Source organism: Caretta caretta, chromosome 2, assembly GCF_965140235.1.
Source record: "Caretta caretta isolate rCarCar2 chromosome 2, rCarCar1.hap1, whole genome shotgun sequence".
NCBI lineage: Eukaryota > Metazoa > Chordata > Testudines > Cheloniidae > Caretta > Caretta caretta.
Window position 1 is genome coordinate 39,484,202 of NC_134207.1, and position 22,659 is coordinate 39,506,860.

General features: G+C 38.3%; 1 protein-coding gene across 6 annotated transcripts in view; it reads right to left on the reverse strand.

The window, feature by feature from the left end:
• VPS13B (vacuolar protein sorting 13 homolog B) overlaps positions 1-22,659 on the reverse strand; it is a 940,751-nt gene that overhangs the window by 44,607 nt on the left and 873,485 nt on the right. For all 6 annotated transcript variants that reach the window (XM_048841327.2, XM_048841328.2, XM_048841325.2 and 3 more), the window contains 9 exons: positions 10,561-10,716; positions 8,069-8,332; positions 7,502-7,585; positions 7,135-7,310; positions 6,507-6,677; positions 4,561-4,762; positions 2,677-2,865; positions 2,112-2,258; positions 873-1,156 (listed from right to left, as the gene is read on the reverse strand). In XM_048841327.2, coding sequence (XP_048697284.2) covers positions 873-1,156; positions 2,112-2,258; positions 2,677-2,865; positions 4,561-4,762; positions 6,507-6,677; positions 7,135-7,310; positions 7,502-7,585; positions 8,069-8,332; positions 10,561-10,716 — 1,673 coding nt within the window. The remainder of the gene's footprint in view (positions 1-872; positions 1,157-2,111; positions 2,259-2,676; positions 2,866-4,560; positions 4,763-6,506; positions 6,678-7,134; positions 7,311-7,501; positions 7,586-8,068; positions 8,333-10,560; positions 10,717-22,659) is intronic.

The window sequence follows — 22,659 nt, forward strand, 5'->3', positions numbered from 1 at the left end:
CATGGTTAAAATATAGTGGATCACAAAATCTCTGAACAAAGAAAACATCTTCTCAAGTTCTCTCTTAGGATTTCTAGAAATATTTGGAGAGAGAAAAAGTACAAAAAATGTTTCCAATTCTATTTCTTTATTTATTTTTCAGCATCTTTCTCAAAGAGCTACCATGAAGTTAAAAATCATATATTAAAAATAAAAAACAATTTTTATTTCCTGTGCTACTAACAGCTTAGATTAATAAAACTGAAATGATTTTTAAACCAATTTTATTTTTCACCATTTACTCTACTTACTTACTTTTTGCATTTCATTCAACCTGGACAATAAACTCCCTCTCAGTCAGTTTCATTTCCTGGCTCTTAATGCTGCAATATTTGGGTTGCAAACACTGCACAGAATTGTTTAAATCCAAACTAAAAATTGTTTTCATTGACAGAAGATAATCCTGAAAGCATTTCTATAATATTTGGTTTTGTCAACTCTTTTAAAAACAAAATCTATCGTTTGGAATTACATTACTTAATATTGTACCTCCAACTCTTAATTTGTATTATTTAATGCAAATTTTCAAAAATCTTGAAAAGACTTCTTTTCATTCTCTCTTATTCTGCATGGTATTATACATGTAAAAGGAGGAGCCATGTAAATAGTAAAATAGTACAACTTGTACATGATCAGAACATTCAACCATTTATTAAAAGTGTCTAAAACATCAAACAGTAACAGTTTTTTTAAATTAAAGTGAGATCTGACTTTACATATGGTGGACATATGTTGTTATTTTAACTTTTCTATTAATCTCTTATGCTTTGTTTCAAGATAAAGCTTTATACTGACACTCAAAGAATGATGTCATTCACATTTTTTCAATTTACCTGGTACAAAATCCACTTTCATTACAAACTCCAGTGGGTACGGACACACTCTGTCTAGGAAACTCTTGTCTAATCACAGCTGGCAGGCTCCAGCACCGTGAGCTGTCAGCACACACAACTGGACTGAAACTTAGCAATATGTGCTTTTGAAAAAGGGACACTTCTGAAGTTGACTGACTGATGTCTGACATCACGTCCCAGCAAGGAACAGAGCTCAATTTTTCAGTAGGTGGCTCCCCAGCTGGGCAGATGCTGAATGCAGTACTGTCTGGTATGTGTAAATACTGGAAAGAAAAAGAACATAATGCAAAGACATATTGGGTCATAACAACAGTCCATTCATATTTAACTTTTACCCTGAACAGTTATAAGCTACCAATTAGAAAACTGTAACTAAAAGTTCAGCATCAGTGGGGCTGCAGGATTCAACAGATATTCAGCCATATTCTGTCCTCATATTCTGTCCCATTACAGCCATGCTATCAAATTTAAGTCAGTGAGTTAAATTCTATTCTGCCTGGTATGTGAGAGCAGAGGGTCGGCATGTAGTGCCCCTCCCCAGTGTTAAATTAATAAAGTTGCAGCCCGGCCCATAAATACCTCCCAGGTGTCTGTTGTTCATTTACATGCATGCCCTAATCAATACATAAATGACCGATTAAAAATACATTTGTGCCTGCATGAATTCTGCTTACTGTAAGCGTATTTCCTAAACATACAGTGCTGTCACAGAAAACTCATATTAATGAATGAATATTTCACTCCTTGAAATACATAAACTTGGAGAATATCTACAGATCCATGGCTTATGATCAGGTACTGGAGTCTTCTCAAAAGGGTACCTCAAATATTTGATCCCGCAAAGCAGATGTACCTCTTCTACATGTGAACTTAGTACAAATTCTCAGAAGTGCTTCACCAGCTATTATGGATTATACTGCCTATATTACAGCAATGGTCTTCATTCTCTGAACAGATGGAAACCAGGCAGAACTAATCATGCAATGTGTAGGGATCTGCCACTTTGCACAGATATCTATCACAGTTAATTACCGTAGCTGAAGTTACCATAGCTTCCCCGTTTTTAATTAAAACAATATGAAATTACTTATCTTTATTAACTCTTAACTTTTTACTTTTTTCTGTTCAATTTTTGCAAGACAAATTTGAGACTTTAAATAAATATCAAGGTCTACCTATTGCAGAAGCCAAACATAAATAATATCCAAAATACTCTACCTCCTCTCCTGACCAAGGGCTTGAAACAGACAGCTGTGGTATACAATAGATATGGTATGATGTATTGTTGATTACTGTTGTCTTATCTTCAATCTGTAGAATTTGAATACCATGCTGAACCATAGAGGAAATGCAGAACTGACACAACTGCAGGATAATTTAAAAGAATATGTTAACGGACATAAAAACAACAAAGTTTTTGTAATAAAGTAAGAAAACAATATTTTAGCCTGGAGACCCTGTCTTAACTCATCTACATTATAACCTGATCTACATCAGATTTCTAAGCAGAATTCCTGTTAGTTGTATCAGTCAATATTTTTCAAATAAGACTGAGAATTCATAATTTTAATTTGCTTAAAGTGATGTTGTGCATTTCACAGATGATCTAAGTTTTTATATTACATTTGATCCATTATTTATCTTTGCATTGTGCTTTTGAATCTATTAACATATTTTTGAGCAAAATTTGTGCATTATTTTGTTTTTGAAAGCTTTCATCTGCTCTTTGATTATTCTCTGTTTGAGATGATAAAGTTATAAATTGTCAAAATATCTTCCTAACCTTTTTATGACCTGGGAAGGCACCAAGTTTTATTTCAGCTTCAACAAACCCTTCTTCATCCAGTGTTACCACTTCCCCATTGTCTGCATCCTTCCATTTTGGAGATGTTAGGTTATGAACTAGTTTGATTGCCACTGATTTGTGCACAGTGTTAGTGTTTGCCCAGTATATTCCAATTTGAAAAGCTTCCTGTAAATGGAAAATAACCATATTTAGAACTTTCTGCTAACTTTTACACTCATACTACAGTTAACAGTAATTTTCAACTATGCATATATATACAACCAACTTCCTTTATTGCTTTTCTGCAGACCTGTATTTTTCCCCTTTAATTCTCTCTATACAGTATACATTTTATAAGAGACATGCTGATGCTATTGTATAAATATCTTAAAAATTATTGGCAAAATTTAGTGGCAAATACAAGGTGGTGTAGCTAGTCATCCAAAGTGATGTATCCAGAAAACAGCTATATGCCACAAAGTTGTATAACTTGCACTAATGAGGCACTGAGTAGACATGCAAATTAAGTTTAATTCTGCTTAAACTCAGATAACAGGTTGGGACTTGTGATAAGAAAAGTGTATGGGTGGCCAAAAAGAAGGCACATGAAAGGGAAAATCCAACTAAATCTATTTTGTGAACCAAATTCAAGTTGGAGGATGTATACTCAAGCAGTTCTCCCATCTCCCCCATTTGAAATCCACCTTTATCACAACAGACATCATCAACATTCTTGGAAGCACATAAACTACATACACAGCACAAGTCATGAAAAAAATTACTTTCAAGACAAACATTCTTCCCAGGCCATCAACTGTGACACCTAAGCCAATGTATATCCATAAGGGACAAAGTAGCCTTTGCACCTGGCATTGTGCAAATAGGCAGATAGCTGCGCAACTGGCTCCTGTGATAGTGGGAAGATAGTGGTGAAATCTTCCATTGTGGTCAACACCCACCACTGGTTACCTGGATGGCAGAGCCAGGTTCTCCCAAGTATTGATGACACATAATTAGAATCAAGTAGGCACTACAGATGCCCAGAAGGAAACAGTGAAGAATGCAGTCTGTCTGTGCATAGGTCAGGAGACTAGCTCACCTCGCATGCAAGATCTGCTCTATACGGTCTCTCAGAGCAGATTTTTTTCATGGGCACCTGTCATAGAATCATAGAATATCAAGGTTGGAAGGGACCTCAGGAGGTCATCTAGTCGAACCCCCTGCTCAAAGCAGGACCGATCCCCAATTAAATCATCCCAGCCAGGGCTTTGTCAAGCCTGACCGTAAAAACTTCTAAGGAAGGAGATTCCACCACTTCCCTAGGTAACGCATTCCAGTGTTTCACCACCCTCCTAGTGAAAAAAGTTTTTCCTAATATCCAACCTAAATCTCCCCCACTGCAACTTGAGACCATTACTCCTTGTTCTGTCAGAACTGCTGCCGAGCCATTCGGTCCCTAGTCTGTAACAGTGCATTGGATTCTTCCGTCCTAAGTGCAGGACTCTGCACTTGTCCTTGTTGAACCTCATCAGGTTTCTTTTGGCCCAATCCTCCAATTTGTCTAGGTCCCTCTGTATCCTATCCCTACCCTCCAGTGTATCTACCTCTACTCTTAGTTTAGTGTCAAGCCATATTGTGCAGCAACCCTAACTTGTCAATCACTGTATTGCACCATATCTTGCCAAAGTGCCTTGGACTACATCTGCTTATTTTGTACAATCAGCATGGCAGATTCCAGCTCATATTTATACCCTGACCATAACTATATTACTGGTACACATATGGACTAGAATGCAGCAAGAACGTGTGGACCATATGGATTGAAATATTGGTTTGAATGTTTAGAAAACTTGTGCATGTTAACTTGAACAGTATGGCTACCTGGAAATTTGGAGGTATAATTGTTTTCCCAGCAGGTATCTGCAGAACTATCCTCTCTCCTTCAAATAGCCAGAGATCCCATTTGGACTGATTGATAAGCAGAGCCCAGGGCAGGAGTTCTATCAGCAGAGTTTTAACACATGGCTTCCACACTGACAGCTTCACCCGCATTGGGCTATCCCACTGAGTGAGCTGTTCATTACTGTTCCAAATAATATATCAAAAGAAAAAGAAAAGAAAATTATTAATTCAATGTTAAAATTGCATTTAATCATTCTAGCTATTCAGAAAACTATTTTTATAATACCTCATCATGACATATCATTCTGAAATGCATAGAGGTACTGTCAGGAAAAAGCTGGCCCTAAGTGTAGGTTGTAAAAGCAGGAATTTATTAAAGGGACAATCAATTTGAAATCTGACCAGTTTTTTTAAAAAAGCATTAAAAGTAGTTTCCTGACTACACCTGCTCTGACTACTTCCTGACAATTTTAGTGGTTATAAAATCACATTTGCATAAACAACAGCCTCTGCTGGTCACAGTAGAGGTGTTGGAACCACAAAAAATGGTTGAGACTCCTCAATTTTGGGGGCAAACAAGGCTGATATGGCCCCTACAGTGTAGTTTTGAGCAGTCTCTGAGCTGATCTAAATTCTTTGGGGGCAAAGGACTCTGTTATCAGTTTAAAAAAATCAGTACAATGTCATATATGGTATTCAAACACAGGTAAAGATACGTCTGAATATGACCTATGACTTAAACTAGATATAGTCCTTACAACTTGGTTTCACAAATCTGGTGAAAAATATACAAAAAAAGGAAACTGATCCTCGCTAACTTTCTCTAGTAAATAAAGTACCGTAAAGATAGCTGCTTCTATGTTTTTTAGTTACTTTCAAATGAATAGCTTAATAGTAAAGATTCAAAGCTGGACAAAACTTTAGCTAGTTATAACAGAAGTCAGAACAGATTAAAAATGAGTTTTTAGGGTAACCACTGAAAAACCCTACTTATCTATTCTCAAGACATTTCAGCAGGATTTTAGGCTTTAACAAGCCACAGGCAACAATTTTTAGATGACTAAAATTAGTTCTTAGCAAACTGAGGGCCTTTGTTATGAAGTGATGTATTCAATCAGGCCCTGATTCTACAAAGAACATGAACAGTTAGTAACTTTAAGCATGTGATTAGTCCTATGGATTTCAAACAGACTATTTAAGTCCTTAAAGTTAAGCACATAAGTTTTTGCAGGATCAGGGCCTGAGCCATATATCAGTTGTGGTTATTGTGTAGGACAAGTCGCATAACTACATTTCAGTGTCCTGACTGTTAGACCATTTACATGTTTTTGTTGTTGTACTACCAGTCCCTCAGCACCAAGTTAAGAGTAGTTATTCTAGGCTCATAATAACTGAAAGAAAATTTTCTCTTGGCTTGCACAACCACAGGAAGAAGGAAATTAAATAAAGGAAATCAGTAAAATGATCCACTGGCAAAATACCACTTGCATTTGAGGAAAGCTAGGCTAATGAACAAATTGCCTTTCTGGTCATAAATCCACATGTGCCAGTTGTGCTGTTTGCTCACTGGTTGGTCAGCTCAAAAAAACCAAAGCTACTTTTGCTAACTACTCTAATCTATGTACTTTTTAATGGTGTATAGCACACCCAGACAGGCTCATTAAGAAAAGATATTCTGGTGAAAAATTGGTAAACATTTAATCATTAGGTTATTTGCAATGATTTATGAAGCTCCTTACTACAGAAAATATTTATAAAATTATCAGCTAGTTACAAAGCATGAACAAAATTAAAGGCTTTTAGATCCTTTTATTACAATTGACATATGTAGGGTCTTTTTACATATTGCTTTATTTGCATATGTATTTCTTTAATTTCATGACAATGCAACCTCAGTGGGCAACACTTAGCAAAGCCTATATTACCTCTCTGAATCCTTCCTATTATATGGCCACACAGGCTGGGGAGAGCTATTAATCCCATAGAACTCAGAGAGTATCTGATTCACAGTGCCACCTGTATGGGATTTAGTAGCTATCTGTTTAATAAGTGCTGTTGAAATAGGAACTGCACACTCTGATGGATCATCTTCTTCCCTGTCAAATGAAAACAGAAACAGAAATCAATTACAGCACTACGTTGTCCAAACTATGGCTAACATTTTCTTTAGTGCAGCATTATGAGCGCGCTCTGAAACCTGGATGAGCTCATATGAAACCAGGATTAAATTAACCAGACATATAAGAGAAAATGGACTCCCAAAAACTTGGTAGAATATGGCATCACAGGAGATGGTAGGAACTTCTTTTTTTTTCAAAATGCCAAAACTTGTGCACTTAATTTGTATGCTCAACATAAACAGATATGGGTGAACTAAGAGGAACTGCACAGTTTACAATTTTCCATCATATCATTTTCAGCAGCCCATTCAATTATCTGTTCTATATGTGCAATGCAAGGGAATAGTCTTGGAAGTAGTGCACTGAAAGTTAAATGACAAATGATGACCCCTTTTTTATTGTAGGCATCTTCAGGAAAATACACAAGTTATACCTGGCTTGAAATGTCAAGTGATGAGTAAGATCAGGTTCTATATTTCGCAATGATTTCTCCTGCCCTTTTCCTGGAATCATTTGTGTTTCACTCAATCCCAGACTTCTTTTCTCCAAATGTATGATAATTGGATCTGGAAGATGACTCCTCATGATAAAAAGAGGGCTGAAAACAATCTACAAGGAAAAACAAAAGCAAAACAGAAAACAAACAAAAAACAACACACCAACCTTATGTTAATTCTATTCCAGCTGCTGAAACAAGCTGTTAATAAATCTTGGCTCTGGGTCATTCTGACCTTAATTTATTTCAGAACATGAAAGGTCACAGAGCCAAACAGATTTCTGAGAATGGTGAATGCACTCACTAGTCGTTGTTGTACTTGAATGTTGGGTTCTAATGTCAAAACTGTACACCACACATAAATAATTGAACTGTTTGAAGATGGCACCTGCACACAGAGAGATGAAAAGACAGCATTAAGTAAGATTATTTTTAGCTTATAAAGCTGAACATTTGATCACATCAGGTAGAACTCTGAGTTACTGTAAATCAGAAAGTAGAGAACACTTCACCACTTAGAGTACCATTGCTTGCTCTCTCTTTTTAAAAATTTACATAGGATCCTGAACATGTGACATATTTAAAGTATGTAATACCATTTATTTTTACTCTAATGGAGTCTAATAGAACTAATATAATTAAGGATGCAATCAGAAGTTCCCCTATCAGCTATCTGCTACTGATGAGAGGAGGGAAGGTAGTTTGGATCAGAAGAAAGTGCCATTCCAATTAATGTACGTGGATAATCAGGCTGTGAGGTTTCCACCAGGTACTCTAAGCTGGAATTTGCAAAGGAGCTTGGGAGTTTTAGGTGCCCAATTCTGATGGAAATGTTTAAATGCCATACTCAAATATCTATTTATCTTCATACCTGAATGACTGTGCTATATTCTGTGTGTTTGGAACTGAGACATACATCTCTTGACCAGTCTTCATCTCCTTTAGCTTTCACACTCAACTCCGTCAGCTCATCATTTTCTAGAACATAGGAAGGCAGCTTTTGTGTGGCTGCAAGGCAGTCAAAATGTTCTTTAACAACTGCCTGCCCATCTTGACCAATGTAGTGCTGAACCAGTTTCAATTCGATGCTGTCAGCCAAATAACTACAGACCACCTGTCTTCCACAGATTATGATCTAAAACATAAAAATAGACAACCGCTACATTACCAATTTCTGAAAAGAAAACTCAAAGGTATCACTGTGGAATTAAATTTAAGAGACAAGATTCTTCAAATACTTTAGAACTGTATTGTTCTTAAATTGCTCGAGTAATTTTACAAGAACAATCTACAGTGAAAAAAATCAAGTAATGTTTTGTTTCTGAGAGTTGCTGAAAATGATGGAGAGTGAGCTCTTTAGATACTCCGCAGTGCATTGATTTATAAAGAAAAATATTCTTACGACTGGCCAAATGCATTGATAATTCCAGAGAAACATAATTATTAAGATACCCCAAACTATGCTAAAATAATATATGGATTGATGTAAATGGATATTATGCAAAAAATTCAGGTAAGGGCCTGTATGGTGTTAGTGTCCTCAACTGCTATTGGACACTTTGTAGGATTGCACTCTGTGGCTGTTGCTATGTCTTTGCCTTCCCCTGATGTCCCTATATATTTCAGTTCTCTTAGCATATAGTGTCATCGCTATGGATATTTTGAGTTGTAGCCACAAGGGCTTTTGAAGGGTTCCACTGAAATCTCAAATCTTAGTCACTATCTAGGGTTCACTTTCTCAAAGGAGCAAGTCTCTGCAGTATGTTTACAGATTTAAAGCTTACCTTTCAATTAAACACCCACTTAAACATTACAATAAAAAACAAAGCTTCAGCCAGCTCTGAGGCCCTCCACACTATGTGTTATTAAACATGTCTACCTAAAAATTAGCCGAACAGGTTGAGAGTTACTACTGTCCAAATCAGATGAATCACTATTGAGCAACACAAGGTGCTCTCCTATGTCTATGGACTGAATGTGTTATGTCCACCATATGCCCTGGCTTCTGCCAACTGAGGCAGAACTATTACAATATTATTACAGATATATTAACATGTTATAGGAAAACATCTGCACAGGAGCCCATTGTGTGGCTATGCCAGAAGGAGAACAGGAGTAAGTGGATGTGGTTTAATTAGGCTGCAACTTTATTCCTAAACATTCGGGAGTACCCAGCAGATAAAATTGTAGAGTGCAGGTAATTCCATAATCATTTATATATTCCTGGGTGGGGGGGGTGGTCTGCTGTCAGCCTTCCCCCTTTACCCATCCTGGTCCCCAGCCAGCCCGCTGCTGGGACCTAGCTGCCTCCCCCTTTGAATGAGGGTTAAGGGGGCCATAAAGGAGAAGGGGTTGTTTCCCTGCTGTCCAAGCCATAGGAACCCTGAATCCTTCCTCTTTCTGTTCCTTCAAAGAACACCTTCTCTGTATCCTTTACCAATCCATTTTATCTGATCACCATATCGCTCCCCCACAGAGTACCTGCACTGGACATCCACGCTACGCTTACCTAAAGAGCTGTGTCATCATAGCTTAACCCCCATTTTATTTTTTGCCCCAATTAATCTTTAGGTGAGGAAGGCAAAAAAACCCAAACCCACCTCACCTTGGCCAATTTGGTGGTGAGGGAAAAAATTTGTTCCCAGCCCGCTGAGAAAGGAGTGACTAGTGTAATGCCCACAGTAGATCATGACTAAATCTGGTATTTTAACTACTTTTTTGGGTGAGAGGGTAGGTGCTGCTCTGCCTGGTCAAGAAGGCAAATAGTCCCCCATCTCTTTCAGTCACCAGGGTGGGGGAAGAGGGGAAAATGGGTCAGTATCCCCAGGCTGACCTGGTATGAAGCTGCCATAGCAAGTAACTCTCTGGCCCTTAAAGGGACAACACACCTTCTGAAATTTTAATTTGGTCATTTCTTTTCCCCCTCTTTTTCAATAACCTAAGGGCCTGAGGCACACTACTCAATAAAAACATAAATAATGTCTTTTTAAAAAACAAAACACATGCCTATTTTTCAAGAGTACAAAACTGTGCCAGGAACTGTATAACTAAGCACTGTTAGAAATTATAACCCAGGCAAAAGGGTGTTTTACAAAATGCGTAAAAAATGTGCTGAGGACTAAGATTGTGTGTGCCAAGATTCATACCAGAGAGAATTCTTACAGCAGAGTAGTATTAACTCCTGAAAGAGTATCTCTACTGTAAGTCCTGTTAGTCTCATGAAATATTATGGCATTAGTGAGCACCACTCCAATTATAGGGAAATATTATAATTTAAAAATGGATGATTATTTATGTAAAAAGCATAATCTAATTTACTCAGATTAAAAATGATTCCGCTATACTGTACATAAGGGCACTTACTTGTTTTTGCACTCCACTGAGCTGTTGAATCTTGATGATAAGTGATGCTGTCCTGCCTTTGTACTGAATGGTTCTGATAAAGGTCCCTGCATTGTCCACACTGAATGGCTCAGACCAGCGCCAGTTTCCCCAACCTTCAATGCAGATGTGTAACAGCTGGAGAGGAAACAATAATTCCTTCAATGCAGAACTGCAAAAAAAGGCTTTCACCAGAATAGGAGTTCCAATGTAGGGAAATGTTTCTATCCATAAAACTTAAAAATGCCAAGCAGACCTTTTCATTGAAATCTGTATAACACCCATTTTTCAGAATTGCTGACTGAACAAAGAATAATGTAATACTCTGCATGGTCATATTACAGTATTACCAAAATAAATTTCCATACTGTACACTGCAAATAATTTACGCTCCTGAATGGTAAAGATCTAACACAACACTTGTTAAGATGAGGCCCTGCACACTATAGGGCAAGGCAAAAAAAATAAGAAAGTTCCTTTACTGCTCTGGAAATCCACTCACTTTAAAGTTAGCAGGTAATTAAGATACAGGCCATTTAAAAAAAAATCTTTAAACTGCCATTCATGAATACAAAACCCTTACCCCCACCCAAAAACCCTCCAAACCAATCCATTTGGGGTAGCGGGGTGGCTCACTTGTGCTCATAAGAATATCAAATGTATCAGCATTTAAATATGTTGCTTAGAAATGGGGAACATCTCATTTGAATCAAAGTGGTGACAAGGGGCTTTTGCAGGCATAATTATACCATTATAATTATATAGTTATACCAGTATCAGTCCCTGTGTAGACACTCTTATTCTGGAATAGGAATGCCTTTTTCTGGTTAGCTTAAGCCGTTTCTAAAGCAACATAGGGCTTATCTACCTGGTGCATCACTATGCACTATAGGGGTGTAAATTCTAGTGCACACAAGCGTGTTGTGTACTAACTCTCTATGTGGACCTTGCTGGAACATACTCAAAGTTCCCTAGAGCACACTGACATAGTATTATTTGAAGCAGGATTACATGAATGTACACTAAGGAACCTTTAGTGTGCACAAGCAGGGTCCACACAGAGAGTTAGTACAAGACATGCTTGTGTACACTAGAATTTATACCTCAGCTGGTGCCCACTAATGTATGCTATAGACAAGCCCTCAGTCTTTCACCATTCAAAAAGTCTTTAAACACAATATGTACCTACCCCTATTCCATGGAGACTCTATGAGCCAAAGTCCTCAGCTAATGAAAATTGATACAGTTCTTTTCAAGTCAATAAAGTTACATCAATTTACTCCAGCTGAGGAGCTGGCCATTTAGCTTTATATAGATGATTCATGGTTGTGCAAAGTTAAGAATGTGAGTTTACATATACACAATCAAAGCAATAAGGATTTCTTTGCAGAGGGCCAGCACACAGTCTAAGCACCCACTTAAGTTCTTAAAATAGTTGTGCAAAGGCTTTATGAAAACTGTCTGCGCAAAGTTGAATTGCATTCTGTATTTGGGCATCTGGAGCCTGAAGTCAATGAGAGTTCTGTCATTAATTAATTGGAAGCAGGAGCAGGCCCATAGTGTAATTACTTGCACCAATGAAAAATAAAAACTGTAAATATTACGTCCTGCTATGTTTAAAAAACAATTGAAAAAGGGAGATTGTGAAATCCATAGGTCAGGATTGTTGGCTGAGTGACTGTCCAAATATATTCTTTTGCAATGTCTTAGGACCGCTTTCTACTTTGACCTTTAGGAAGCAGTCACAATAACCGCCTTCTAATAGTTTACAACTCAGTAGCCTGTTCATAATTTGCGGTGTTCTCAGCACAAGATTACATACAAAACAAAAACATCCATACAGTGGGTGGTTTCTGAATCACTCAAGTAATGACTGCTGCATTCTCATTCAAATTACTTCACCATAGAAGAAGGCTTAATGGCTTTAAAAAAATAGTACCTTGAGGCAAAGTGTACTCTATGACATAAAAGGTCCTAGTAGCTTTGATATTTAAATATTAGTTACAGAAAAAGAAAAACAATTGTAGTGGCTGGAACCATTTCAGTTTCTTACAGCAGCAGCTGGGCATTTAAAAACTAAAAGAAACAAGTAAGCTGTTTATTTTGGAGAGACTAGTAGCTGGAAATAACAACAAAATAATGAAAAAAGGTACTACAAAGTCAGTCCCAGTTAGAATATACTCAAAATACATGCCAAATACAGATGCCATACATAAAGATGTAATTAATAATTAGCATTTGCTTGTAACCCCAACTTTAAGATGACTCCTGTCCTGAATAAGCAACTTGTTCACTAACTGAACAGCACCAAGGAATATGCTGTCAGTTGTCATTTTGCAGCCATTAGTTCACAGAATGTTGATTTAGTAATTTTCTGTGTATCACCAAGATTTATGTCCATTTGATTCTATGGTTCAGGAAAAAAAGGTTAAGAAAAGTGAGGAACAGCCTGGGGTATTATCCTTGTAATTGCATAGCAACTTTTTCCTCTCAAGCCATATCACTCAAATATTTGTGAATCCTACCATGTGTCATGGAATAACCCAGGCATCTTATTTTAATTTTTACCTAATATACCTGTCTTCATGACTTATTAATACTAGCAGTCTGTATTATACTTCTGTCTATTTTTAAAACCATGTTCATGAGGTTCTTTGGAAAGCAAGACCTGGAATCATTTTCAAAACACGAAGGCCTCTAGTGCTATGTATGTAAAAAGATGGAAATGGAGACTGACGTAATTTTGGAAAATTAAGTAATCAGGAATAAACATTATTTTAGCACAAGCTAATATCTGGAAGGATGTTTAATTAGACACTGGATACATGCTCTGTCCTAATCTTATTAAACTGACCTAAAGGTGTATATGCAGAATAATTGCCAGACAACTCCCTTCACCCACCAAGATATAACCAAACGCTAAGCATACTTTGGCAACCCTGTTTAAGAATTGAGGGGTTTATAAAAGCAGGTAGCTAAGCAGTAGAGAGACATTCTGAGAAAAGAGGTGTTGTGGCTAAAAGAGAAAAGAGGTGTCGGTAGGAACATGATGACCAGAGTTCAAAGATGTTCTGACCAAAGTAATTCTGTAATTCAAAGTTTAGAGCCAATCTAAAATACTTTGCTATATTTATTCAGATGTGGATGGACTTATCATTCTTTTGACTTCTGTGCTCCTTCTCTAGTATCTAATATGTTGATAAATACTGTTTTTTGTTTAGACTGACCTGTACTGGGTATTGGACTATTAATTCTGTAGCCATTACTGGCTGCTGCATCAAAAACAAATGAAACTGATATTGGGGAGGCAGAATAAGCTGTTTGTGCTAGGTAAGTGGCATAGAGCAGGCTGCATTCACCCTCCAAATAAGTCCCACAGAAGTGCAAATGAGAGCCGTTGTGGGCATAAAGAAAGCCAAATAACGTAAGGCACAATATGGACATGCTGTTTGAACTGAACTCTTAATTGTGATGGTAAAATTTCTAAAGAGAGAGAATGATCACATAAAATACACCAAACAAGAGTTGGACAATATCACTTGACAAGAGTAGAAATGCCATTGTCCTCGTTTTCGCTCTGGTCTTTCTAATGAAAATTAGAAAATGGTCTTAAAATATTGTATATTATTGGCTAAAACAGTCATATGTCAGTAGGTTGATCAGCACTACTGCAGAGTTCGGAAATCTTTTTGAGCACAACAGGTTATCTCATCACAACATTAAACAAAACAACAGCTCAAATAAACCAAAGAGCTGAAAAGTCAGAGACTAGAAATTTTAAAGACAGTTTATAACATGTTTTTGCTTCCTGACCTCTTTCTGTGTCTTTCCCCTCCTTTTCCTTATCCACCTCCTGGGTATTTCTGCCCTCCTGATGCTCAGGCTATTGGGACTGTCCTCCTTCCTCTAATGCTTTCCTCAGGGCTTTTCTCCCCCTCTCCTCAGAGCTTTCCTTCCCTCCTTTTGCCTTTGATCAAGGATAAGGCTCAAAAGGAGTTTCTAACCACCCATATTTATTCAAAAATAAACATAAAAGCAGCAATGAGATTGTTGCAGTTATCTCAGCATTACACTTCTATCCATCTTGGGGAAGGTTTTTGCTTCTGCCTTGTTGGCCAAAGCCACTGACATCTTAAGGAGCAAAAGAAGACCACAACAAGCTGGTTTCACTTCCGGCTGTTCAACAATGGAGCTAATTTTCAGAGTGTGCCAGCTTATTGAGAATTCACAAGAATTCAAGTGCTTCATTCACATTACATTTGTGGTTATCAAGGCCACATCTGACTCTTGACAGGGAGTCATTTTGTCTGATCTTGAAACTCGGCCTTCCCAACAAGCTCTTTAGAACGTTCTTTCTTTTATATGATGATTCCTCAAGCAACTTTCTTGTAAATGGGAAAATAACCGCCTTCGTTCAAATCAGATTAGGCATTAACAAGTATGTGCTGCTGCCCCCAAACTCCTCAGTGTTGTCAGAGACACTAATAAACACATTTTAGGCATTAATTTTGATAAGAACCTTACCAATGTCAATTTTACTGACAACATAGAGCTAGTCATTGAATCAATGGACCAGCTAGTTGTGGCTTTTAAAGCCCTGCATAGCTCAGCTACAGAAGTTGGCCTGAACATTAATTAGGGTAAAAGCGCAATTCTTCTTGTTGTCAATTTCAAACATGTTGCAGGCTCTGGCATCTTAGTGGGTGACCACCCAATCAAGCTTGTCAGTTATTTCACCTACCTCAGTTCTTTTGTCAAGAAAGAACCTGAAGCTCACATGGCAAAAATATCACCAGTAATAGGGTGCCTCATCAAGAAAATGTTAAATAGATAAATAGAGAGATGAAGCTAAGGATACATAATGCTTCAGTGGTCAATATCTGACCTCTGGAATTGAAACATGGCCTCTTACTCTCAAGATTGAAAAGAAATTGAACACCGTTCAGATGAAGTATTTCTGAGTAATCAAAAACATCAAATGGTACAAATTCAAGTCAAATGAAGAGATCAGTTTCCTAATTGAACAGGTCCCACCCTCTCAAATGGTCACCCTCAAACGGTCTGGTCATCTGCTCTGAATGCCTACCAACTTCCCTACAAGAATCATCTTTGGCTTTGACTCAATGACAGCAGGATGGAAAAGACCACATGGAAGACACAAAACAAGATGGTTTCATGGTATCAATGGACACCTGCCCCTCAAAAACATCCTATCCTGTAACATGCCAGATTTGTCTCAAGACAGAAAATCAAGGAGGCACATAATGTGTTCAGTGGCATCTATGCAGTCCAAGCAACAATGTGAGAACTACTCCTATTTACTGCCCCTTTGTCTTCTCTGGACTTCCTATCTTTACCACTTTTCTTCTCAGAGGTTTCTTACAACCCACCTTCCTCCGTTTTCCCTCCACCGCCTCTTCTGTCTCAATTGCTAAGGGTTTTCAGCCAGTAATGAGGGAGATGGGTGAGATTTAGATAAATAAAGCAGTCACATGACAAGGTGTAGAGACCAAGGAAAGGGATGAAAAACATGGCTAAGGAAGGGATATTACCAAAGCAGCTTTGCCCAGCCAGCATGTTCCAGATTGCAAATAGGTACAATTTAATGCTTGTAACAGAGATTGTTAGGCCTGGTCTACACTGGGGGTGTGTGTGTGGGAGGGGACTGATCTAAGATATGCAACTTCAGCTATGAGAATAGCGTAGCTGAAGTCGACGTATCTTAGATTGACTTAGAATCACTTACTTTGTGTCCTCGCGGCGTGGAATCGACGGCCACCGCTCCCCTGTCGACTCTGCTTCTGTCTCTTGCCGTGGTGGAGTTCCGGAGTCGACGGCAGAGCAATCGGGGATCAATTTATCGTGTCTACACTAGACATGATAAATCGATCCCGGACAGATCGATCACTACCGGGTAGTGTAGACGTGGCTGATGTATCACAAACCAGATTTTTGCATAACTTGTAGATGCGGTCAAGTTTATTCTGTTTCAGTTTATTTAAATTATTTCCCTATTTTCTAGCTTAAGTAACTAAACTTGCTTTTGAAAGATAATTTGACTTATGAGCCATTAGCTGGGATACTTATTGTGAGTCAATCCCAACGGGTAGTAAATGAATTTTTGACCTCTTGTGAGCTGCAGAAGGGAGGTAATGACTTGGTCAGTGGCCTGGGAAAAGGTGTAAATTCCAAGAGGTGTTGCTGATAAAATAAAAGTTGTGGTCCCACAGAAACAGGTGAAAAGTGTAAAGACCAAGAGGAGAGCTGGGTTATAGGGATCTGAAGTAAAAGTAATATTTCTCATTGAAGAACTAAAGCTGAAGAGAAGTAAAATGTAAGGAGTGAATCAAATGCTGCAGCAACAGTCGAACTTCTAACTTAAGAACATAAGTACTACCATACTGATACCAATGAATGGTCCACCTAGCCCAGTATTCTGTCTTCTGATAGAGACCAGTGCCAGGTGCTTCAGAGGAAATGAACAGAACAGATAATCATCAAGTGATCCATCCTGTGGCCCATTCCCAGCTTCTGGCAAACAGAGGCTAGGGACACTTCAGAGAATGGTTTTGCATCCCTGCCCATCCTGGCTAATAGCCATTAATGGACCTATCCTCCATGAACTTATCTAGTTCTTTTTTGAACCATGGTAATAGACTTGGCCTTCACAGCATCCTCTGGTAAAGAATTCCACAGGTTGGCTATGTTTTGTGTGAAGAAATACTTCCTTTTGTTTCTTTCAAACCTGCTGCCTATTAATTTCATTTGGTGACGCCCTAGTTCTTGTGTTATGAGAAGGAGTAAATGACACTGCCTTATTTACTTTCTCCACATCAGTCACGATTTTATAGACCTCTATCATATCCCCCCTTAGTCGTCTCTTTTCCAAGTTGAAAAGTCCCAATCTTATTAATCTCTCCTCATATGGAAGCTGGGCCATACCCCTAATCATTTTTGTTGCCCTTTTCTGTATATTTTTCAATTCCAATGTATCTTTTTTGAGATGGGGCAACCAGATCTGCATGCAGTATTCAAGATGTGGGTGTACCACGGATTTACAGAGAGGGCATATGATATTTTCTGTTTTATCTATCCCTTTCCTAGTGGTTCATAACATTCTGTCAAGATTTTTGACTACCACTGCACATTGAGTAGATATTTTAAAGGAACTATCTACAATGACTTCAAGATCTCTTTCTTGAGTGGTATCACCTAATTTAGAGCCCATCATTTTGTATGTATAGTTAGGATTATTTTTTCCAATGTGCATTACATCGGAAATGCAGATTGACTGTTTTTTCTTTCTTTACGGATCCCACAATACAGCAATAGTTTCTTGTTAGCATCACTGGTGGTGCAAATTACCCAGATAGAGGTGAGGAGAATGGGACCATGGACCCATTAAAGCTGGCCATTGGAGTACAGGCTGAATGTCCCTTAGTGTTGGCTCAGCAGGCACACTCCTCCTGTACGCTAAAGAGCTCCAGGAGGCATTGTTTGGCTCCATACAGAATCATAGAATATCAGGGTTGGAAGGGACCTCAGGAGGTCATCTAGTCCAACCCCCTGCTCAAAGCAGGACCAATCCCCAACTAAATCATCCCAATAGAAAGCTTGTAAGTAGGCTTGGGCCTAGCAGGCTCAATCTAGCCCCACATTTCTAGATTAGAAGAGTGTTAAGAACAAGAAACATTAACAAAATTATGATGATCCATATGTTTCTTGGGTAATAAAAATCCTTATATGTCCAAGATATTATCTGGAAAGTAAATTAAATATAATCTAGTTAAATCATTAATTTGGAATGTGGAATCCCAAGTGGAATTGACAATACACTTCACACTACTTAAATAGTGTAAAAATAAAATAAAGCTTTATTTTGCCTGCTGTTGTTCTGTAAATGGCCTGGGGAGGATTAAGTTAAGTACCAAAGGGTTGTTCAGAGAATCTGTAACATCCCTAAGCAATTAAACAGGAAAATTTCCAGATAGTGACTGATGTTTGAAGTCACAGTTTCTATATGTTTGAACCCACAGAGTACTGTATATCCTCTTACACTTTATGGAACATAACCTAGTACCTGAAAAAATGGCAACTTGGAAATAAGTAATGATGAATTATTATTTTGCTGGAGAAGAGGCATAAGTTACATTTTGGCTTCATTTTTTTTTCTTTAGGGAAAGAGGAGGAGGTTCTTAATAGAAGTCTTTCCAAATCTACAAATACCTTTTTTAAAAAGTCATTTATAAAGTTACAGCAGAAGGTCTGTTTTGTGAACACACTATCTAAAGAAGAAAGAAGAAAAGAAACTTTACATTTATTCCAGAATTTAACTGAAAGCGTTACTAAAATTTGTGAAGATAGGTACAATACTTTATATGGTATATTCACTAAAGCATCATGCAAACCATGTGAATGCCAAACCAAAATTATATAGTAACAGTAATTTAAATTATATGTAGCTCATTGAGGAATATTAAACTATTTTAATGAAAAATATACACATATTACCAATAATCAATGGCCCGACTGTTCTCTCCTTGAAGTCAATGCAAAATATGCACAGATTTCAGTGATCATGTGATCAAGTCCTTACATGCAGACTGCATCAATGCAACCTTATCGTTGATATTATAAATGCATAACGGAAAAGAAATTCAAAGTTGTAGTTCTTATTTATCAACATTTGAAAGTATTCTAGAACTACATAAACTGCTAACCTGCCTAGCAATTCAGGTTCAAGACATTATGTTGCCATACAGATCAACAGAATATGAGATCCATCCCTACCTATCCATGCCCAGTGCTAAACACAGGTTCATATCACAGTGCTTGATTGCCTGGTTTACTGTAACCTCCTTGTTTTTCATAGGTCTTAAGGGCAGAAGGGAACATTATGACCATTTAGTCTGACCGGTTGCATAACATAGACCATAGAACTTCAACCCTGTGATTCCTGCATCAGTCCCATAACTTCTGGATTACTAGACCATGTAATCTTTTAGAACAACATTCAATGTTGATTTAAAAACATCAAAATGAGAGCCAACCCATCACTTCTCAAGGTAAGCTGCTCCAACAGTTAATCACACTCACTGTTACAAATATGTGCCTTGTTTCCAGTTTAGAATTTATCTAGCTTCAAGTTTTAGTCACTGGACCTTGGTATGCCTTTGTCTGCTAACTTGCAGAACTCCTACTATCAGAAATCTCCCCATGTAGGTACTTACAGATTCTTTATCCATCCTGATTCTCAGCTCATCCTTTCTTTAACATGTGCAACATGTTGCAGCTAAAAACAAAACAAAAAAAACCCTTCCTTTCCTACAGCTTTTACCATGTCACCCCCTCCTAGAATCCCTCTCACTTATTCCCCATCTCTTCCACATCAAACTCTTCATTCTCACTTTCAGGGTGCTGCAAAATTACACCTACACTCAGGCTATTTCTGTCTACTCCTAGTCTCATACCCTATTCTCTGCACCCTCTTCTTGCCTTGTTGTTCCTCCTTGTCTTGTTCCATCACTCAAACCTTCATACCCTTTTTTATGCTGCTCCCGATGCTTGGAAAAACCTTCCGCTTTTAGCACACCAAGTGTCCCCCTTCTCTAATTCAAAGCCTTTCTCAAAACCCACTTTTTTTAGCTAGCTTTACACACTGCCCTCTTCTCTTCTGCTAGCTATTCCTTACTCTATGCCCAACCTTATTATCAAATTTAAATAACAATAATACATCAAAAAGAAAAGGAGTACTTGTGGCACCTTAGAGACTAACAAATTTATTTGAGCATAAGCTTTCGTGAGCTACAGCTCACTTCATCAGATGTATTCAGTGGAAAATACAGTTGAGAGATTTATATACACAGAGAACATGAAACAAAGGGTGTTACCATACACACTGTAACAAGAGTGATCAGGTAAGGTGAGCTATTACCAGCAGGAGAGCAGGGGGGAAAAAACCTTTTGTAGTGATAATCAAGGTGGGGCATTTCCAGCAGTTGACAAGAACATCTGAGGAACGGGGCGGGGGGGGGGAGCGGGGGGAATTAAACATGTGGAAATAGTTTTACTTTGTGTAATGACCCATCCACTCCCAGTCTTTATTCAAGCCTAATGTAATGGTGTCCAGTTTGCAAATTAATTCCAATTCAGCAGTCTCTCGTTGGAGTCTGTTTTTGAAGTTTTTTTGTTGAAGAACAAACTTAGAACAATGCTTCCTCAGCTCTCGTCCCCTAATGCCCCTACTCTACTTGCGCTACACTGATGACATCTTCATCATCTGGAAAAGAAGCCCTTGAGGAATACCAATATGATTTCAACAAATTCCATCCCACCATCAACCTCAGCCTGGACCAGTCCACACAAGAGATCCACTTCCTGGACATTATGTTGCTAATAAGTGATGGTCACATAAACATCACCCTATACCGGAAACCTACTGACCGCTATGCCTACCTACATGCCTTCAGCTTTCATCCAGACCACACCACACGATCCATTGTCTACAGCCAAGCTCTACAATACAACCGCATTTGCTCCAACCCCTCAGACAGAGACAAACACCTACAAGATCTCTATCAAGCGTTCTTACAACTACAATACCCATGTGCTGAAGTGAAGAAACAGACTGACAGAGCCAGAAGAGTACCCAGAAGTCACCTACTACAGGACAGGCCCAACAAAGAAAATAACAGAACGCCACTAGACATCACCTTCAGCCATCAACTAAAACCTCTCCAACGCATCATCAACAATCTACAACCTATCCTGAAGGACGACCCACCACTCTCACAGATCTTGGGAGACAGGCCAGTCCTTGCTTACAGACAGCCCCCGAACCTGAAGCAATTACTCACCTCCAACCACACACCACACAACAGAACCACTAACCCAGGAACCTATCCTTGCAACAAAGCCCGTTGCCAACTGTGTCCACATATCTATTCAGGGGACACCATCATAGGGCCTAATAACATCAGCCACACTATCCGAGACTTGTTCACCTGCACATCTACCAATGTGATATATGCCATCATGTGCCAGCAATGCCCCTCGGCCATGTACATTGGTCAAACTGGACAGTCTCTACGTAAAAGAATAAATGGACACAAATCAGACGTCAAGAATTATAACATTCAAAAACCAGTCAGAGAACACTTCAATCTCTTTGGTCACTTGATTACAGACCTAAAAGTTGCAATTCTTCAACAAAAAAAATTCAAAAACAGACTCCAACGAGAGACTGCTGAATTGGAATTAATTTGCAAACTGGACACCATTACATTAGGTTTGAATAGAGACTGGGAGTGGATGGGTCATTACACAAAGTAAAACTATTTCCTCATGTTTATTCCCCCCCTCCACCCCCTCTCTGTTCCTCAGATATTCTTGTCAACTGCTGGAAATGGCCCACCTTGATTATCACTAAAAAAGGTTTTTTCTCCCCCGCTCTCCTGCTGGTAGTAGCTCACCTTAACTGATCACTCTCTTGTTACAGTGTGTATGGTAACACCCATTGTTTCATGTTCTCTATGTATATAAATCTCCCCACTGTATTTTCCACTGAACTCATCCGATGAAGTGAGCTGTAGCTCATGAAAGCTTATGCTCAAATAAATTTGTTCGTCTCTAAGGTCCCACAAGTACTCCTTTTCTTTTTGCGGATACAGACTAACACGGCTGCTACTCTGAAACCTGAAATAAAACATCAGTAATTACAGCTTCAGATGCAACATAATATTAATCTACATTTTCATTTTTATAAAACTTGCCTCATCCTTCTCTGTCCAATCCTATGTCTGGTGTCATCATTTCCTTTGTTTGTCTAACTTAGCCTGAATGTGCAAACATTTATGCATAACGAGCATTCCTAATGAACTGAATAGGACTGCTCACATGTGTAACTACTTATGTAAATTAGTGCTTGTAGAATCAGGGCTTCAGATGGTAAACTCTTTCTGATAGAGATTGTCTCCCCCTCCCCCATTCCAATGCCATATAAACTTACTGATCTCTCTCAAATAACAACCACCATTAATAATATGGGCAGGGGAGGCATGTGTCAGTCTCAGGACTGCTAAA